The 14,881-nt window shown below is 54.0% G+C and overlaps 7 protein-coding genes across 7 annotated transcripts; 4 read left to right on the top strand and 3 right to left on the bottom strand.

Moving 5' to 3' along the window:
• Positions 1-335: 335 nt before the first annotated feature.
• Positions 336-1,499, top strand: M409DRAFT_68727 (uncharacterized protein; the record flags this gene model as incomplete). Its single annotated transcript, XM_033817964.1, has 1 exon — positions 336-1,499. One exon carries the CDS (start codon positions 336-338, stop codon positions 1,497-1,499), a length of 1,164 nt encoding a protein of 387 aa, XP_033663992.1.
• An 820-nt stretch (positions 1,500-2,319) lies between these two features.
• On the top strand, positions 2,320-4,634 carry M409DRAFT_68726 (uncharacterized protein; the record flags this gene model as incomplete). Its single annotated transcript, XM_033817963.1, has 2 exons — positions 2,320-3,308; positions 3,359-4,634. 2 exons carry the CDS (start codon positions 2,320-2,322, stop codon positions 4,632-4,634), a joined length of 2,265 nt encoding a protein of 754 aa, XP_033663991.1.
• Positions 4,635-5,342: 708 nt separating this feature from the next.
• M409DRAFT_26547 (uncharacterized protein) lies at positions 5,343-5,887 on the bottom strand (the record flags this gene model as incomplete). The annotated part of the gene is made up of 2 exons (XM_033808160.1): positions 5,343-5,607; positions 5,676-5,887. The coding sequence occupies 2 exons, from the start codon at positions 5,885-5,887 to the stop codon at positions 5,343-5,345; spliced, it is 477 nt and encodes a 158-aa protein (XP_033663990.1).
• Positions 5,888-6,835: 948 nt separating this feature from the next.
• On the bottom strand, positions 6,836-7,703 carry M409DRAFT_26546 (uncharacterized protein; the record flags this gene model as incomplete). Its single annotated transcript, XM_033808159.1, has 6 exons — positions 6,836-6,896; positions 6,948-7,180; positions 7,238-7,418; positions 7,474-7,532; positions 7,585-7,617; positions 7,674-7,703. 6 exons carry the CDS (start codon positions 7,701-7,703, stop codon positions 6,836-6,838), a joined length of 597 nt encoding a protein of 198 aa, XP_033663989.1.
• Positions 7,704-11,879: 4,176 nt separating this feature from the next.
• Positions 11,880-12,629, top strand: M409DRAFT_26545 (uncharacterized protein; the record flags this gene model as incomplete). Its single annotated transcript, XM_033808158.1, has 1 exon — positions 11,880-12,629. One exon carries the CDS (start codon positions 11,880-11,882, stop codon positions 12,627-12,629), a length of 750 nt encoding a protein of 249 aa, XP_033663988.1.
• Positions 12,630-13,584: 955 nt separating this feature from the next.
• Positions 13,585-14,250, top strand: M409DRAFT_57771 (uncharacterized protein; the record flags this gene model as incomplete). Its single annotated transcript, XM_033813726.1, has 1 exon — positions 13,585-14,250. One exon carries the CDS (start codon positions 13,585-13,587, stop codon positions 14,248-14,250), a length of 666 nt encoding a protein of 221 aa, XP_033663987.1.
• A 53-nt stretch (positions 14,251-14,303) lies between these two features.
• Positions 14,304-14,642, bottom strand: M409DRAFT_26544 (uncharacterized protein; the record flags this gene model as incomplete). Its single annotated transcript, XM_033808157.1, has 1 exon — positions 14,304-14,642. The coding sequence occupies one exon, from the start codon at positions 14,640-14,642 to the stop codon at positions 14,304-14,306; it is 339 nt and encodes a 112-aa protein (XP_033663986.1).
• Between the last annotated feature and the right edge of the window lie 239 nt (positions 14,643-14,881).

The following is a 14,881-nucleotide window of genomic DNA, read 5'->3' as shown; positions in this document are numbered from 1 at the left end:
AAGGAATACACTGGACTATTGTACAATATCTGCTGCGCGCTTTTTGGAGTCGAGGACAACGAGAAACTGTACGTATGAGCCATGTCTGAGATGTCATGAGGGATGGTGGAAGTTACGATACCTTGTCTGATACATCACTTGCTGAGACGATGAGACTGATTGTATGCTACTCAGACTGAACCTGCTTGACCTTGCTCGAGGCGTGTACATAACCCGAGAAACGCAGGACACTTACTCCTTCAGAAAGCAGTCTGCTCCTAGCAGTCCCACATTGACAATCATTAACATACCACTCTTCGCTCGTATAGTCGCAACGCAGCCGGACTCTGGCAACCATGTCTGGAGAAGACGACACTTTCGACATCGACATCTACGGCGATGACGGCCAAGAACCATCGGGGACACAACAAGAGTACGCTCCTGAAGATAGGCTCGAGTTTGATGATGATGACTTTGGATACGATGGTGCGAATGACGCGCAAGGTTCAGCACAGCACAATGACAACAGCAATGGACAGAACGGGCCGTCAGACCAGGCGCAACAAGACCAGGAGAAGAACGATTCCGCGGCCGGAGCTTCACAAGGCACGAAGCGAAAAGCTGAAGAGCAAGACTACGGCGACGAAGAATACCGCAGCAGGCAGCCCTCAGCATCCACTCTCTCACATCAACAACCTACCGACCCCTCCGCGACAGCCGCATTGAAAATTCACGACCTACATTGGTGGACCACTGAAGAAGATCTACGTGCATTCTGCGCGACGGCATCCGTGGAAGATCAGCTTCGCGATGTGATGTTTGGAGAGCACAAAATCAACGGCAAGTCTAGAGGAGAAGCATATCTTGAATTCAGTAATCCTGCAGCGGCGGATGCAGTCAAGAAGGCGATTGAGGTGCGATCACCTCCCAATGCAGAGAAAGGCGAAACCGAAGGCAAGAGAGCGAACTCGTTCCACGTTTACTTCTCACCGATCGGAAACCCTTTCAAAGGACGAGACAGCGGAGCGCAAACTAAGAAAGAATTCACACCATCACACGGAGGACGGGGAGGCGCATATAACAACTTCAACAACCGAGGCGGAGGATTCAGAGGCGGCGATCGTGGCAATTTCAACAATCGCGGAGGCGGATACAACAACAGAGGTGGATTCCAAGGTGGAATGAACCAGCAACAGGGAGGATGGAACGCTGGTGCAATGGGAGGTATGGGCGGTGGCTTCAACAACCCGATGATGAGTATGGGCAACATGGGCATGATGAACGGAATGAACATGGGCAATTATGGGAACATGGGTCGAGGAGGCATGATGAATCGTGGTGGATTTGGCGGCATGGGCGGAATGGGTATGGGTATGGGCGGTGGACGTGGAAACATGATGGGTGGTGGACGAGGCGGCTGGGGTGGAGGCTTTCAGCAAGGGGGGATGCAGGGCGGATATGGCGGAGGATTCAATGGAGGGATGGGAATGGGCAACAAGAGGATGAAGCCCGATGGATGATTTTGAACAGCAAAAGGCGTTATATGGGTGGCGGTGTCATGTGGGAGAGGCTGTATCGGAGTTACGGATGGCACAGACAGAACCAATGTCGAGGGGATATGCGCAGATTCCTGTACTGCTAGAATATGCTGATGAGAAGCTGTCCATCAGTGATCGCCTGGATTGACGACGGTGGCTGAAATGTACGGGAAGCTCTTCTCATCCACCTGCAGTAGCATCTTCTGGCCATGAATAAGCTCGCTACTTCATGCGTGCTGCTGTCGCCGAGCTCAGGCCGGAATTGGATCGTCGGGCAGCAGGAAGGTGATTGAAGGACGAATTGTTGTGTGTGACTGTATCTCACGTACATTTCGTAAACGATATCATCACCGAGGCCATCCGATCAATGCTGGAGCCATCTGTTGGAGGCGTTGTTTTTAGTACCTGACATTGAACTCTAAACCCGCATGCGTTGCCAAGGCGCATCCTTCGAGGCGTTTCAGGATCCTGGCAGGCGCAAGTGAAACCGAACGCCTCACCCCACCTCATTACTCGTCCGGAGGTGGCACGGCCAGGAGCGCACGTCGTCGCTAAGCATACGCAGAGAGTCAGACGCACAGAGTTTCCAGCTCCGCGACGTCGCCGACAGAAGTTGTTTGCTCGCGTGTCGTTGTTCTCCTTCACTCGCACCTCCATCCGGCCGCCCCTGTGACGTCGTCGCTGTAGAGACTGGCCTGCACGAGATTCACTTGACGCGCGGCTCACCCAGTGGTTCTTGCGGACATTTCGATAGGGCGGTTGGGCAGTTTGTGGCACACTGGACTGCACGCGTGAAACGACCATGGCGACAGGGTATCGCGAGGCCGACCGGCTGCGAGATGGTGTCGACTGGAGCGTGCCCCATCGCGCGCCGCCGCCTGTGCCTGTGCCTGGTCCTGTCTCTCCCACCACCCATCACCACCACGCATACTCGACCGTCGCTGAAGGACACCGCGGTGTTGAGGGCTATCTGCCGGACCAGACATTGAACAACGGAGGGGCGACTGCCACGCGAGAGAGAGGTCCGTTCGCAGGAGCTGGCGGTGACGAGGCGGCGTCTGTCGACAGTCGATCCCACACTGGCCGCCGCAGAGGGTCGAGCTTCAGCAGTCTTTTGAAGCGCTCCACCAGCAATTCGTCGCAGCAGAACAGCGCAAACGGTGTCTATACCGCTGACGCCAGCGCCCCTCCTCTTCCCAACACTCGCATCTCCCAGGCGCATGCAGACGCTGCCGCCAGGAAAGAACAGTCGCAACATAAACCTCGACAGGGCAGCAACAGTTCGACAACCTCGCGCAAGTCGTCATTCACCATGCTGCGGAAGTCGAGCAAGCTGAAGCAGCAGCAAGCTGAACAGGCCCGCCGCGAAGCATCACTTCCTCGAGAACCACCGCACCTGCCTTCACTAAACCCACTCCCTGGCATTGCCACCTTTGGAGGAGAAGATGCCCGGCCAGACAGCGTCGCCATCTTCAACAACGCCTACACTCATTCGCAACCCGCCACCAACTTCTCCCGCCCCTCCGCCATGGCGCCCTCGAGCAACATCAACAGCTCCTCCTCACCCGCCTACGCCGTTCGCGGCGCCAATGGCATGCCCCGCGACTCGACTTCACCACCCGATTCACGAGCCCCCAAAACCAATGGAGAGTATGTTGTGAACCCGAGCTACGACCGAACTGAGAGCATGACCAATCGAGGACGTTTTTCCTATGCCAGCACCACAGTCAATGTTAACGCGGTCAACAGTCCTCGTAGGGTGCGCAGAAGGAAGGATCCGACGCCATTCAAGTAAGCACATCTTTCATTCATCTTCAACGTCTTTCACTGACTCTCGACAGCGTCCTGGTCATTGGTGCCAAAAACAGTGGGAAGTCATCCTTCATCTCCTTCCTTCGACATTCACTCGCTTTGCCTTCTCACAAGAAGGGCTCGGACCACCAGCCAGAATCGCAAGTCGGTGGCAATCGATCGTCTTTCACATCACAATACCTCGAGACCGAAATCGACAGCGAGCGTATTGGCTTGACGCTGTGGGATTCCGCCGGTCTGGAAAAGAACGTCGTCGATTTGCAGCTGAGGGAGATGACCGCTTTTGTGGAAGCCAAATTCGAGGATACGTTCGTTGAGGAGCAGAAGGTGATGCGAAGTCCTGGCGTAAAAGACACTCATATCCACTGCGTCTTTCTCATTCTGGATCCTGTTCGTTTGGACACGACTATCAGTGCTTCTGCGGCCTTTCAGAAGAATGGCTCCCACACTGGCAGTCTGGACGATGATCTTGATTTGCAGGTCATGCGTGCGCTTTGGGGCAAGACGACTGTCATTCCAGTCATCTCAAAAGCTGACACACTAACGGTTGGCCACATGGCGTTCCTGAAGCGTGCTGTCTGGGAGGCGCTGCGAGTCGCCAAGCTGGATCCGCTAGAGGCCTTGGAGTTGGAAGATGACGGCGAAGACGAAGAGGAGGAAGAAGATGGCGAGGCCAATGGTGAAGAGGAGGACAGTGACGAGGGCGACGAACTTCCAGTCCCTAAGACCCGCCGAGCCCACAAGCGCCAGTCCTCCCTCTCAGCCATCGGCGGCGCACCCTCTGACGACGGCGAACCACCCTACCTCCCGATGTCCATCATCTCCCCCGACATTTACGACCTCCCTCCATATGCGCCCAAGTCCAAATCATCGAAACACGAGAAGATTGGCCGCCGCTTCCCCTGGGGCTTCGCAGACCCCTACGACGCCGACCATTGCGACTTCGGCCGTCTCCGCGATAGCATCTTCTCCGAATGGCGCAGCGAGTTGCGAGAACTAAGTCGCACGAAGTGGTACGAGAACTGGCGTACATCCCGTCTGAAGAACCTGCCCGGCGCGAGGCAGAGGATCAAGGGAGGCGTCACCCCGGTGGCGGCTGTGCCTCGAGAAGGTCGAATGGCGAGCCAAAGCAGCAGACAGTTCTCACCACCCACGGCGCCGAGCCAGAGCACATTAGGCGCGACCGGTTCGTCTGTGCCGCGGAGCGTGAGCACGACTAGCCATACGACTGCGGCGACGAGTTTGGCTGTTCGAGGTGCTTCGGGCGAGAAGAGGGAGTTTTCCGGTGGGAGCGTGCGGTATTAAGTGAAGAGGCCTTTCGATCGAACGGGACTAAGCGGAAATCGAGCATCGAGTACGATACGAACATCCCATGAAAGCATGGCGTAGAAGAAGAAGAAGAAGAGGAGAGGTGGAGTAATCAAATGAGATGAAACGAAGCAAGGAGAGAGCCGCGATACCACAGAAGAGCTTGGAATGTGGCTTCCTCGTCGACAACCTACCGAGTACTACTACACCGCCGAGTTTCCGAGTTTTTGGGTTTCGATTGAGACGGCAGACTTCTGACGAGGGGTGTACGTCTTGGTGATTATCCCGTGGTGGAGTGTGTTTTGTTTGTTTTTGTTTCTGCTTTTGTTGCTTTGCTTGCTTTTCCAAGTTGTAGATATACCCCCTGAACCGCCGACGAGAGCGTTTTTTTGCGAGAGGATGAGAGATAGAGTTTTTGTATGTACCTTTTTCGAAAACAACGCTTTGTACATCACACTCGCTGCTGTTTGGTGTTCCTTTTCGTAAGTGAGAGCCCTCACGAAAACGGGGAGAGTTGTGTAGGTAGGTTGAGGAGAGATGTATAATTCCACTCTCTAATCTCTGCTACTTGGCCATGCCATGTTCTTTTGATGTTCCTTCCTCTTCCCATGCGAATGCTGATATATACACATGCAATCTTTCTGAGCGGACTTTTTATTCCCCCTTCACCTCCCCATCCCTCATCCAAATCCCCAGCATCATCCCCTAATACTGACTCGCCGCCCCCTGACAAGCCTTCAACTGATCCAAATACCACCCACAAATCGTCAAACTGCCACTATTCTCATCCATGCACCTTCGGAAATCCTGCACTTGGTTCGCGCAGACCGAGGGAGCGCTTTGGTTCGTCATGGTGGAGTATTGCTGTTGTTCCGCTGGGGGTGCGGCTTCCGCTGGCGCTGCAGCGGACGAGCCACCGCCGAACCAGCCGCCGACGGCGTGGCCGATTGAGGAGCCGACTGCGACGCCGCTGTTCATAGATGTAGGTTAGATGAGGGGGTTGTGTTGGAGGGGGGTGGTGGGAGGGGAGGGGCTTACGCAGCGGTGCTGGCCATCTGACCGAAGAGACCTGGGCCTTGGCTTCCTGCGGCTGGAGGGGCTTGTTGCTGCGGAGGAGCTTGTTGTTGTTGCGGGTGGGCGGCGGTGGAGGCCTGGCGGGTTTGTTGCTGCTGGGGTGCTGGACGAGGCGGTGGTGCGGCGGCGACGGGGCGCCTGGGGGCTGGGGCTGGGCCGCGGGATTGGCGGGGCATAGTCACGTTGATGGGGTGGTGGTGGTGATGGCGAGGTTGGGTTCGGGTTTTGGTGGTGTTTGTGAAGCCGAGGAGAGAGATGTGAGGTGGATGGATGGTGATGGCGAAGAAAGCTCCGGAAGTTCGGTTTAGCTTGGGAGGTTTGGCTCGTGCTTATGGAGGGCATGTGATTGGTGGAGATGTTGCTCGAGTATGGAAGTCTATTTGAGCCGCTTGTTCTATTCTACATTGCTATGGGGTAGTCGATGTGAAGAAGATCAAGCGATCTCCAGCGCCTTTGCTCACGCATATCGACACCAGAGAGCTCATACAATTCATATCCCTTCGTCATGCTTCGACACTGACTGAGATGGCCAAAGGGGTTTGCCTTGGACGAAACATTCTTGAAACACATCTTGAACTCGAGTCCGCGAGCATTTGTCAAACTATCTACACGAGGGACCCTCGTCCAGCTGACTGACCATTGCTCCGGATGTCCGCGCCTACTCTAGCTGCAGCCCCTTGGCACAAACCAAGACAAGACCATGGTAAGAGATGGTATCGAACGCGGTCCTTCCTTCGTTCCGAGCCCGTCTGCCCAAAACAACACACTTTCCGACAACTGACACAAGAAACACGCGCAAGTACTCAACAATCGCCCTTCCTTTCGTTTCGCCGCTCAATGGAGTTGGATTGAAAAAAGTAGAAGCTTGCCGCTAACGCAATCGTGGGGATTTGAAGGTGGAATCATTTGATGAGTCTTGCGATCTGTAGTGATCTATGAGTTGCGCTCTCCGCTGGGCGCTCTGGCTTGCTTTGCAACTGTGATGACATTGAGGAAATGATCCGATGATGCTGCAGTCCGAAGTCATCTCTTGCTTGGCCTGTCCTTCCACAATCCAAATGATGGTGTAAAGGAGCCAGCGGTAGGACTGTCGAAATGCAATGCTGGGTATCGTATGGATGATCTCAAAGGATCGAGCACTTCGACTTCTTGACCTTGGTGGGAGGTCGGGGGCTGATGACGGCCCTACGCGATATGTTAGCCCTGCCCTTCTTCAGGCCATAGAGTATTCTTTACTTGATAGCTTCGTCAAACACGCTCTTCAGGTTCCGCTGGGTTAGAGCAGAACACTCCAGATATTTCACCGCCTTGATCTCCTTGGCCACCTGCACTGCTTGCTCGTACTGAATGGGCGCCATCTTCCTCTGTCGCAACTGCTCGCGCACTTCGGGGTCATCTCTGAGATCGAGCTTCGTGCCTACGAGGATGATCGGTACGCCAGGCGCGTGGTGCTCGATTTCGGGGTACCACTGTACATCGCCATTGTCAGCTACAAGCTCTTTGTCTATGCTTGCAGGATGTTTTACCTTGGCTTTGACGTTGTCGAACGACGATGGGCTCACGATCGAGAAGCAGATCAGAAAGACGTCGGTCTGCGGGTATGATAAGGGTCGCAGTCGGTCGTAGTCTTCTTGTCCGGCCGTATCCCACAACCCTAAGCTAATGGGCTTGTTGTCGACCATGACGCTCGCCGAGTAGTTGTCGAAGCTTGTTGTTCATCAGTTCAAGCTCAACATGCAAGGCCCTTCCTCCAATCGCTTACACTGTAGGAATGTATTCGCCCGGGAAGGCATTGGTGGTGTAGGATATCAGAAGACATGTCTGGTCTCGCGTCAGCCATCTCATCAAGACCGAAAAATGTCGCTGCTCTTACTTTGCCGACTGCACCATCGCCCGTAACCACGCACTGTACATCGCAATCAGTATCGCGCTCGTGGAGCCGGGTGGAAGCTCGCTGCGCACCTTCAAGCTCTGCGTCGCTGGTTGTGCCATGTTCCTTGCTCCTCTGCTCTGTTCTGCTCTGCTCGCTGCTGTCGCAATGTCCGCGCCCGAAACTCGCTCCTCACCAACCGCAATGGCCAAGCTGGACCCTCAAACGCCGCCTCTTACCTCACGTGTTGATGGCAGGGTTTCGGTGCTATACCGCCTGTTCGGGGTGGGCCGCGGCTGTTGGTATTGTGTCGCCACCGGGTCGGCGCAGGTCGCAGCGAAGGGTGCGGTGGGTGAAAGGGTGGGTGGTGGTGGTGGATAGCGTCGCGGTGGAATGCTGTGGTGTGTCTCGCCCGCCAGGCTTAGATGGAGGTGGTCCCTCGCCGCTCCAGACGGTTCACTTGGTGCCGGCGCTGCGTGATTGGAGGTGTGGACGATGTTGAGGCGGGCCGGGGCGCGTGGGAGACGGCGTGCCGAGATCCTTTCTCTCCGGGGCCGGTAGTGGCAGTTCAGGGTGCGTGTCGCACGGCAATGACAAAGACAACCAACAAGAATCGGCTCAATCAATTTGTCAGTGGAGGGTCAATGAAGTGAGGTCAGGGAGAAGTGGCCGGGCTGTGCGACCGCTGCAGCATTGATGAAGGTGCGGCAGGGAGCTTGGTGCGATAACTCAAAGGCCCATCCACATCCCTCCGCTTTGGTGTGGAGAGAGCACAGAGGATTGTGCGCGCTTAACTGACTGCACCTCGCAAAACTACCCTCTGTCCAATACCTACATCACTGCCACCCTATTCGTGGTTGTCATCTTCACACTCATACAGCAATCACTAGGCTCTGCAATGCGTGTGGCTGCTTCTGGCGCCTGTGGAAACCTTGGACCAGCGCTACACTCTGTCACAATGGGCTAAATTCTACGCTCCGTCAGTGAGCACATGAAGTGAGGCTGCAGAAGACGACACCATCGGTAGCTGTGGTGCGTGCGTAGTATGTGTCGAACACTTGAGATAGATATGTAGCACCTGGGGTCTTCGAGTTGTTTGTTTGAGTGAGTGTTCATCGAAATCTAACTTCTGAAAGTGCCAAGTTGAACTTTTGCTAATTGTTTCACAATAGATACAAAGTGGCCACATATTTCCGAATGCCAAAATCGAAGCGAACGACAACAGACAATACAGCGAAGTGATACATCAAGCTGTCTCTTCCTCTGTTGATCCCGGATTTGGTAGAACTCCGGGGCAGGTTGTTGGGTGTGAAGGTACGTACGAAAGACATTATGAAATTACTCAACGATGAGATTGAGAGGTCTGTGTATATCGGCATGGCTTACCTTTATTGGGTCCCTGCCAGCAGGGTGGTCCCAAATCGCGCAATGACTGCACGAAGCATCACGCCGCCCCAGGAGAGCGTTGGGCACTCAGGGATACCGAGCATACCTGATGGCTATATCGCTTGTCGATACGTCCCGTGACAGAGGTTCAGTATGAACTGGAATCACGTACGTGTCCGGACATAGTTCTTGAAGGAACTGACGGCAGCCCCACGCGCCTGGGTACTCCTGTGAATAGATCAGTTAGCCTTAGCCCGCGGAAGCAGTCGCAGAAAGCCTGATGCGGCTACGACGAAAAACTCACCGGAGCCTCACCACACGGCGGTACAATGTGATATCCTTTTTTCGACTTGTTGCCCAGTATCGTGACGATCTTGGAGTTGCTGAGGTCTATTTGGTCGTTGCGGGCGCAATATGCCAGGGCCGCCATGGGCTCACCACAGGACGCACCGCTTAGGTGTCCTGTCCCAAGGCTCTCGGGCTTGAGCCGAACGCGTGTGAGGGCATCGTGTATCGGCCCCGTGCGTAGCCGCGCCGGATTGAGGTGCGTGAATCGACTCCCCTGAGAATTGCCGTTCCTGAGATAGAGGTAAGGGCCTCCTTTGATAGATGAGGATATGTACGCCGTATCGCCCACCACGAGCGTCGTGGTCGCGCGAGGTTTTGCGTGGCTCTTCTTGCCCTGATCTTTTGTGGCATCGATGATGTCGTCGCGTGCGACTTGTGTGAGGTGGAGAACCTCTCTGTCGCTCCATTCGCTCAGTCCTGCAATGGTGGCGATGGATCCGTACAGGCTGTAGCCGGCAGGCTGGTGATCTGGCTCAATGAATGCTATCCCTAGATATCGTCCATACGCATTAGCGCGAGCCGTGCTCGAACAAGACTTGGGGGAGCGTGGATGCTGATCGGGGAAGGAACATACTAAGCTGACCGGGCTGGATAGCAAGTGACAGGCGGACCAAATGTTTGTACAAGAAGAACAGAGGAAGGATGATCAAAAGCATTTGCAGAGAACAGATTGTGTGGCACCAGGCCTAAGGATTGAGATGAAATGAAGCGACTGAAGAAAGACAAGTACTATTCTGAACTGGACTCGAGCAACGAAGTGCATATATGGTCGAGCTCATATATACCTGTAACGAAAGAACGACCTCGCTAACTCTTCCGCTTGTTGGCTGTCTCTGATTCTGAGATTGACTCTTTCTACAAGGAAGTCACTATACTGTTGGGCTCTTGAGACATGTTCCAAAGACAGCTCGCGGCCTCACTGCATTGTTGCGCTGAGTCCTGGGAATGAGACAAGTCTGGGACAAAAGAATGTTGACTAGGATCGAGTGGATCAATGTCGAGGAATTGCCTCGGACGCGTAATCACTGCAACGTGGAAGACGTCTTTCGCCCGGTGAACGAGGCTGCCAAGCGTGACTCATGGACGACGGCTTGTGCGCAGCCTTAGATGCCTCTCCAGTATTTCCTGATGCACGCTGTACAGATCGAAATCTTGGGACGATTCCTTTCCTCTCTTAGAAAGGCTATTCAACTCTCTAGAAAAACATCTTAGAGGTTCATCGGAGGAGCGTTTCACTGTCGTTTTGTTTCATTTAGTGATGAAGCTACAAGTTCTTAGCAGTGCCTCCTTCTAACAAGACGTTATGGCGCACGAATTCAGGTGGTAATCAGTAACAACGGCGAGGTCACAACGTTAATAGATGTCAATGCCAATTCAATGTTAATGCGTAAGTAGATGACCAACAACAAGTGAGATGGGGTCGATGTTTAGCAACACGATAGGGACGTCATCGTACCATCTGCGAGTACTATTCCGTCTCCTGAACATGCCAAGGAGGATATGAGCTTCGACAAGAGAGATCTGAGGGCAGCACGTCTGGAGTTTCTCGAGTCTCCAAGTTGCTCGAGGCAAATGGTCCTTCGCCAACCTATCGCGCAATGCCCAAATGCTAGCCACTACTACCAAAGACTAGCAGACCCGTTTGTATATTAGTGTGTCGAAGGGCTATCTATGAGGTGGTGCTCACGACTCTAAAGACGCGCGGTTCTCACCTCTCTTCGCTTCTAGGTGCTGACAGTGAGCACACATAAAGAAACTCTACATACCTACGACCTTTGAGAAGCTTGGCCATAGGTGGTAGTCTCTATACTGCTCGTTAACTCGTCGCCTGACTCGTCACCTTCGGCTGCAGCGACGGCTATCGTCTTGCCGGGTCACTGCAACGACATAGCCTGAAAGCACGGCCGCAATACCCAATCCGGTAACAACGGGACAAATGGCGCATTCGCGCCAACCCGAGACCGGCCAGCACCATTTTGTCGACGTTTCTTTGTTTTCCGGGCTTCAGGGTGCCTTCGAAGCTATAAGTGGATCGTCTAGAGCGCAAGTTCTACCGATAGTGACTATGGCAAGTCTTCTCTTTCATAAATGCAAGGCTGTGGGGTCTGAATGCCGATGACGTTACTTTCTTTAACATTCCAACATGTTGGACGCGAACGGACTGCAAGCGGAACTCCGGCTTTGTTAATGTGGCCACGCTTTTCGGTATGTGCAAGGCGAGTTCGTGGGGCATTCCTTGCTATTGTAAATCTTTGTCCTCGAGTCATTACTTGAAACGCCTTCGCTTCGACCTCTGCGACCTCGACACTTGAGCGCTACCACTTGTTCTTTGGGACCGTTTAGAACATCCACGATTGCTTTTTGCCGTCGATACACGTTATCATCGCCTTCGGCCACCTCGAGCGCCTCGCATCAAACAACAGGCTATCTTGAGCGCAAAATTCCCCTCGAATCAGTAAGCATCCCCTGAGATCCTCGTCGGAACGACTCAAGTCATAAAGGCTGACTGTTGTGAAGGGTGCCTTTCACATCCACACGTAGCCTGCTTGCCAATTGACAGGATCATGCCTACGCTCACGGACTTGCCAAGTGAGCTGCTGCTTCTTGTCTTCGCTTTGAGTCACGATATCCATGACGCAGTCAGCTTCTGCAGAGTGAACCGGCGCTTGCATGCCATTTGGCTGGAGAATGCCGACCACATCAGCAAAGCAGTACTTGAAGAGAGTATTCCGGCTTACGACGACGCCGTCGACCTCGCCAAAGTCGAAGCAAGGTATACTACACCGACAAACGAGTTATCCTCGGACCCAACCACGACAGAACTCGCTCCTCACCTCTGGCTACGTCTGCTCGTGAAGTATGCAGAGCTTGTCTCCCTGGCAGATATCCTCCTTACAAGGATGGAGAGAGAGTCGCCCAGAATAATGGAATGGCCGCCTTTTGAGATCCTCTCATTCCCTCCATCATACTACATGATTCGGAAGATTGTACTTTCTTACGACCACCCCGAACTACGACCTGCCCTAAACGCGACGTTAGAGCAAAGTTCTGCAGACAGAATCATGACGCATTTCAACCTCATCAATATCCTTTGCGAGTGGGCGGAATTTGAAGAGCAGCTCCCGCATGGGATCCCCAAGCGCAGAGAAGACTGGACATATGAAGACGCGTTTGATGACTATGCGCTACTTCCGCCTTGGGATTTTGCGTTTAGTGTCCTCTGTTTTGCAAAGATACTAAGGGAGGATCCCGACAACCCTGAGCACCGGAAGAATCCGTTGATAACCCCTCAAGAGTTCGGGTATCTGAGGTGATTCGCCCAGCCAAGCCGACGTATCTCTCGTTCAAAGCTAACAAGTCCTTCCTTCCAGACAAAATCACGGCCTGGGACCAGAGCCTGAGGATAGGGAGGAGCCAGTTTATAGTTGATCCAAGCAACATGGCAACCCGCGGAACGAGCCGTCCGGGCTCGGAAACTTCAGGAACGTCGAACATCTCACGACCGCGCTTGGCGCCACTGTTCCCAAGAGACTCGTGCATCTTCGATCGTACGAAACCGACCCCAGCCCCGTTTCCAACACGGACACCTCCATCCCGCGGGGCTGACGCGGTGCAACGGGCAGTGGAAACAACGACTCGACCTTCTTTCAAGTACGGCTTACGCTGCACCTGTTTTTCTTGTTACTTGCTGCTTGCTGCAGTCTCGCGTTGATTGCAGACGGACGGCTTCGGCGCCTGGCGAGGTCCGATTTTTGCGGCCCAACTTTTTTTTCCTCAACAGCCGCATCAGCGCGCACTCCCTTTCTCTTGCAGTTCTCAGACCGGCGGTTACATTGGTTTCTCTTCGAGCGTTGCGTGTGTTTCTAAGCCCGTTGTTTCGTGATTACTGTACTTGAGTCTAGTTCTTCTGTTCTTCTTCCACCCCGAAAGAGAATTCTTGCAGAAACATTCGGTCACGTTCTGGTCTCCCCACCCACCGAGACTCCCGCGTGCTGCTGCTGCTGATGCAGAGCACTGATCACCAAACACTGCATACATAAAAATCTCATCTCCGGCCCGACTGTGCAGTGCAGCTTGCAGGTCGAGTAGTGTGGGATATTGAGGTGGCGGACCAACAATTCGATTGAGGCCAGGAGTCCTATAAGAACGCTGCTCTCTGGACAAAGGAAGCGTGCCCAGACAACTCGGACATCGAGGATTCTTGGCGAGCCTCCCTATACCAGACGACACGAGCATATTCAAATGAGGGAAGGAACGCATTCGGGAACCATGACGCCTCCGACTTCGCACGACCCCGCAAACGGCTTCCTGCAACTGCCACCGGATATTCGCGACATGGCGTGCCAAATGGCGGCGAGGTTGGAACACCAAATGGACGTGATCGTATCGAGCGGACGACTAAGAGCGACCAACATCATACCGATCGGCAAGGAAATTCTGGACCTCAGTTCGCTCTGCTGTTGCATACAAAGAATGCTAGCCGGCGAAGTCCCGTGCAGCATCCCATCACACGAGGACCTGGACGAGCACGTCATGACTTGCATAGACCAAAATTGCTGCGGGTGTTGTTCGGTGCTGGCGCTGATGGACCTTGAAGGAGATGTGTTGCGGAGCTTTTCAGACGACGATGATGACGGGGTGATGCCGGTGGAGACGCAAAACGCAGCGCTGAGGATCGTGGTCCAGGAGGTGGAAAAGGCTGTGGCGGCCTTGAATGCGTTATTTCCCGAGGAAGGGAAACCATTTCCGGACATAGAGAGGCGTGGAAGCTTGGAATCGCCGAACAACAGGCAACTCAGTCAGAGACTTGGTGGATTGTTTGGGAGGGCGAGGAGGAAAAGCGCTCGTTCGCCAAGGAAGGCAAAGTCGGGCGATGTAGCGAGAATGCAGCTGTCCGGGACGTGGCAGGATCTACCGTGTTACGAGGAGCTTTGATGTGCGTGTAGATCTCGCATGCTGAGAACGAGGCTCATGTTCGGAACGAAATGCTACGTTTCATCCGTATCGAGAAAGTAGTTGTATCCCACGATACCCGTCCCGATCACAATGGGTACTCCAAGGATTAACTTCGCAGTAGTCCTAATCAGAGACCTATGCTCTTCAGATATGGTCTGCCCAGGCTGTCTGAGAGCTTCCATGCCTGGTCTCGTGGCGCTGAGCTCGGAAATCAAATGCCCAAGAGAAGGACCAGATAACGACACTTTGTGCTGGGCTCCGGCGAGGGTCGACTCATCTGGAGGTGGGCGACGCTTGGGCACCGTAGATCCGTGGCGAATATATGTTGTGTTCCGGTAGAAGACTGTTGGTCTAAACAATCGTGACGCCATGGCGGGAGTGTAACACAGCCAAGTGGCCGAGATATGTTTTGTGCCAGTCGATTAGACCGCAGAAGCAAGCGTGTTGTAGGGAGGGGAGCTTCACTATCTGTGTTCGTGAAGATGGAGATTTCATGCGTGTGGTTGCGAGTGGAAGAGGTTCAATTGGTGGAGTCGTTCACGTCACTGCTTCTGGTCCGTGCATGAAATTGCAACTCCCCTTTTCGGCTGGTCGTCAGAAAGCCACCACC

Source organism: Zasmidium cellare, assembly GCF_010093935.1.
Source record: "Zasmidium cellare ATCC 36951 unplaced genomic scaffold M409scaffold_32, whole genome shotgun sequence".
Taxonomy (NCBI): Eukaryota; Fungi; Ascomycota; class Dothideomycetes; order Mycosphaerellales; family Mycosphaerellaceae; genus Zasmidium; species Zasmidium cellare.
Note: the sequence above shows the minus strand (reverse complement) of the source record. Positions and strands in the feature narration are given on the sequence as shown.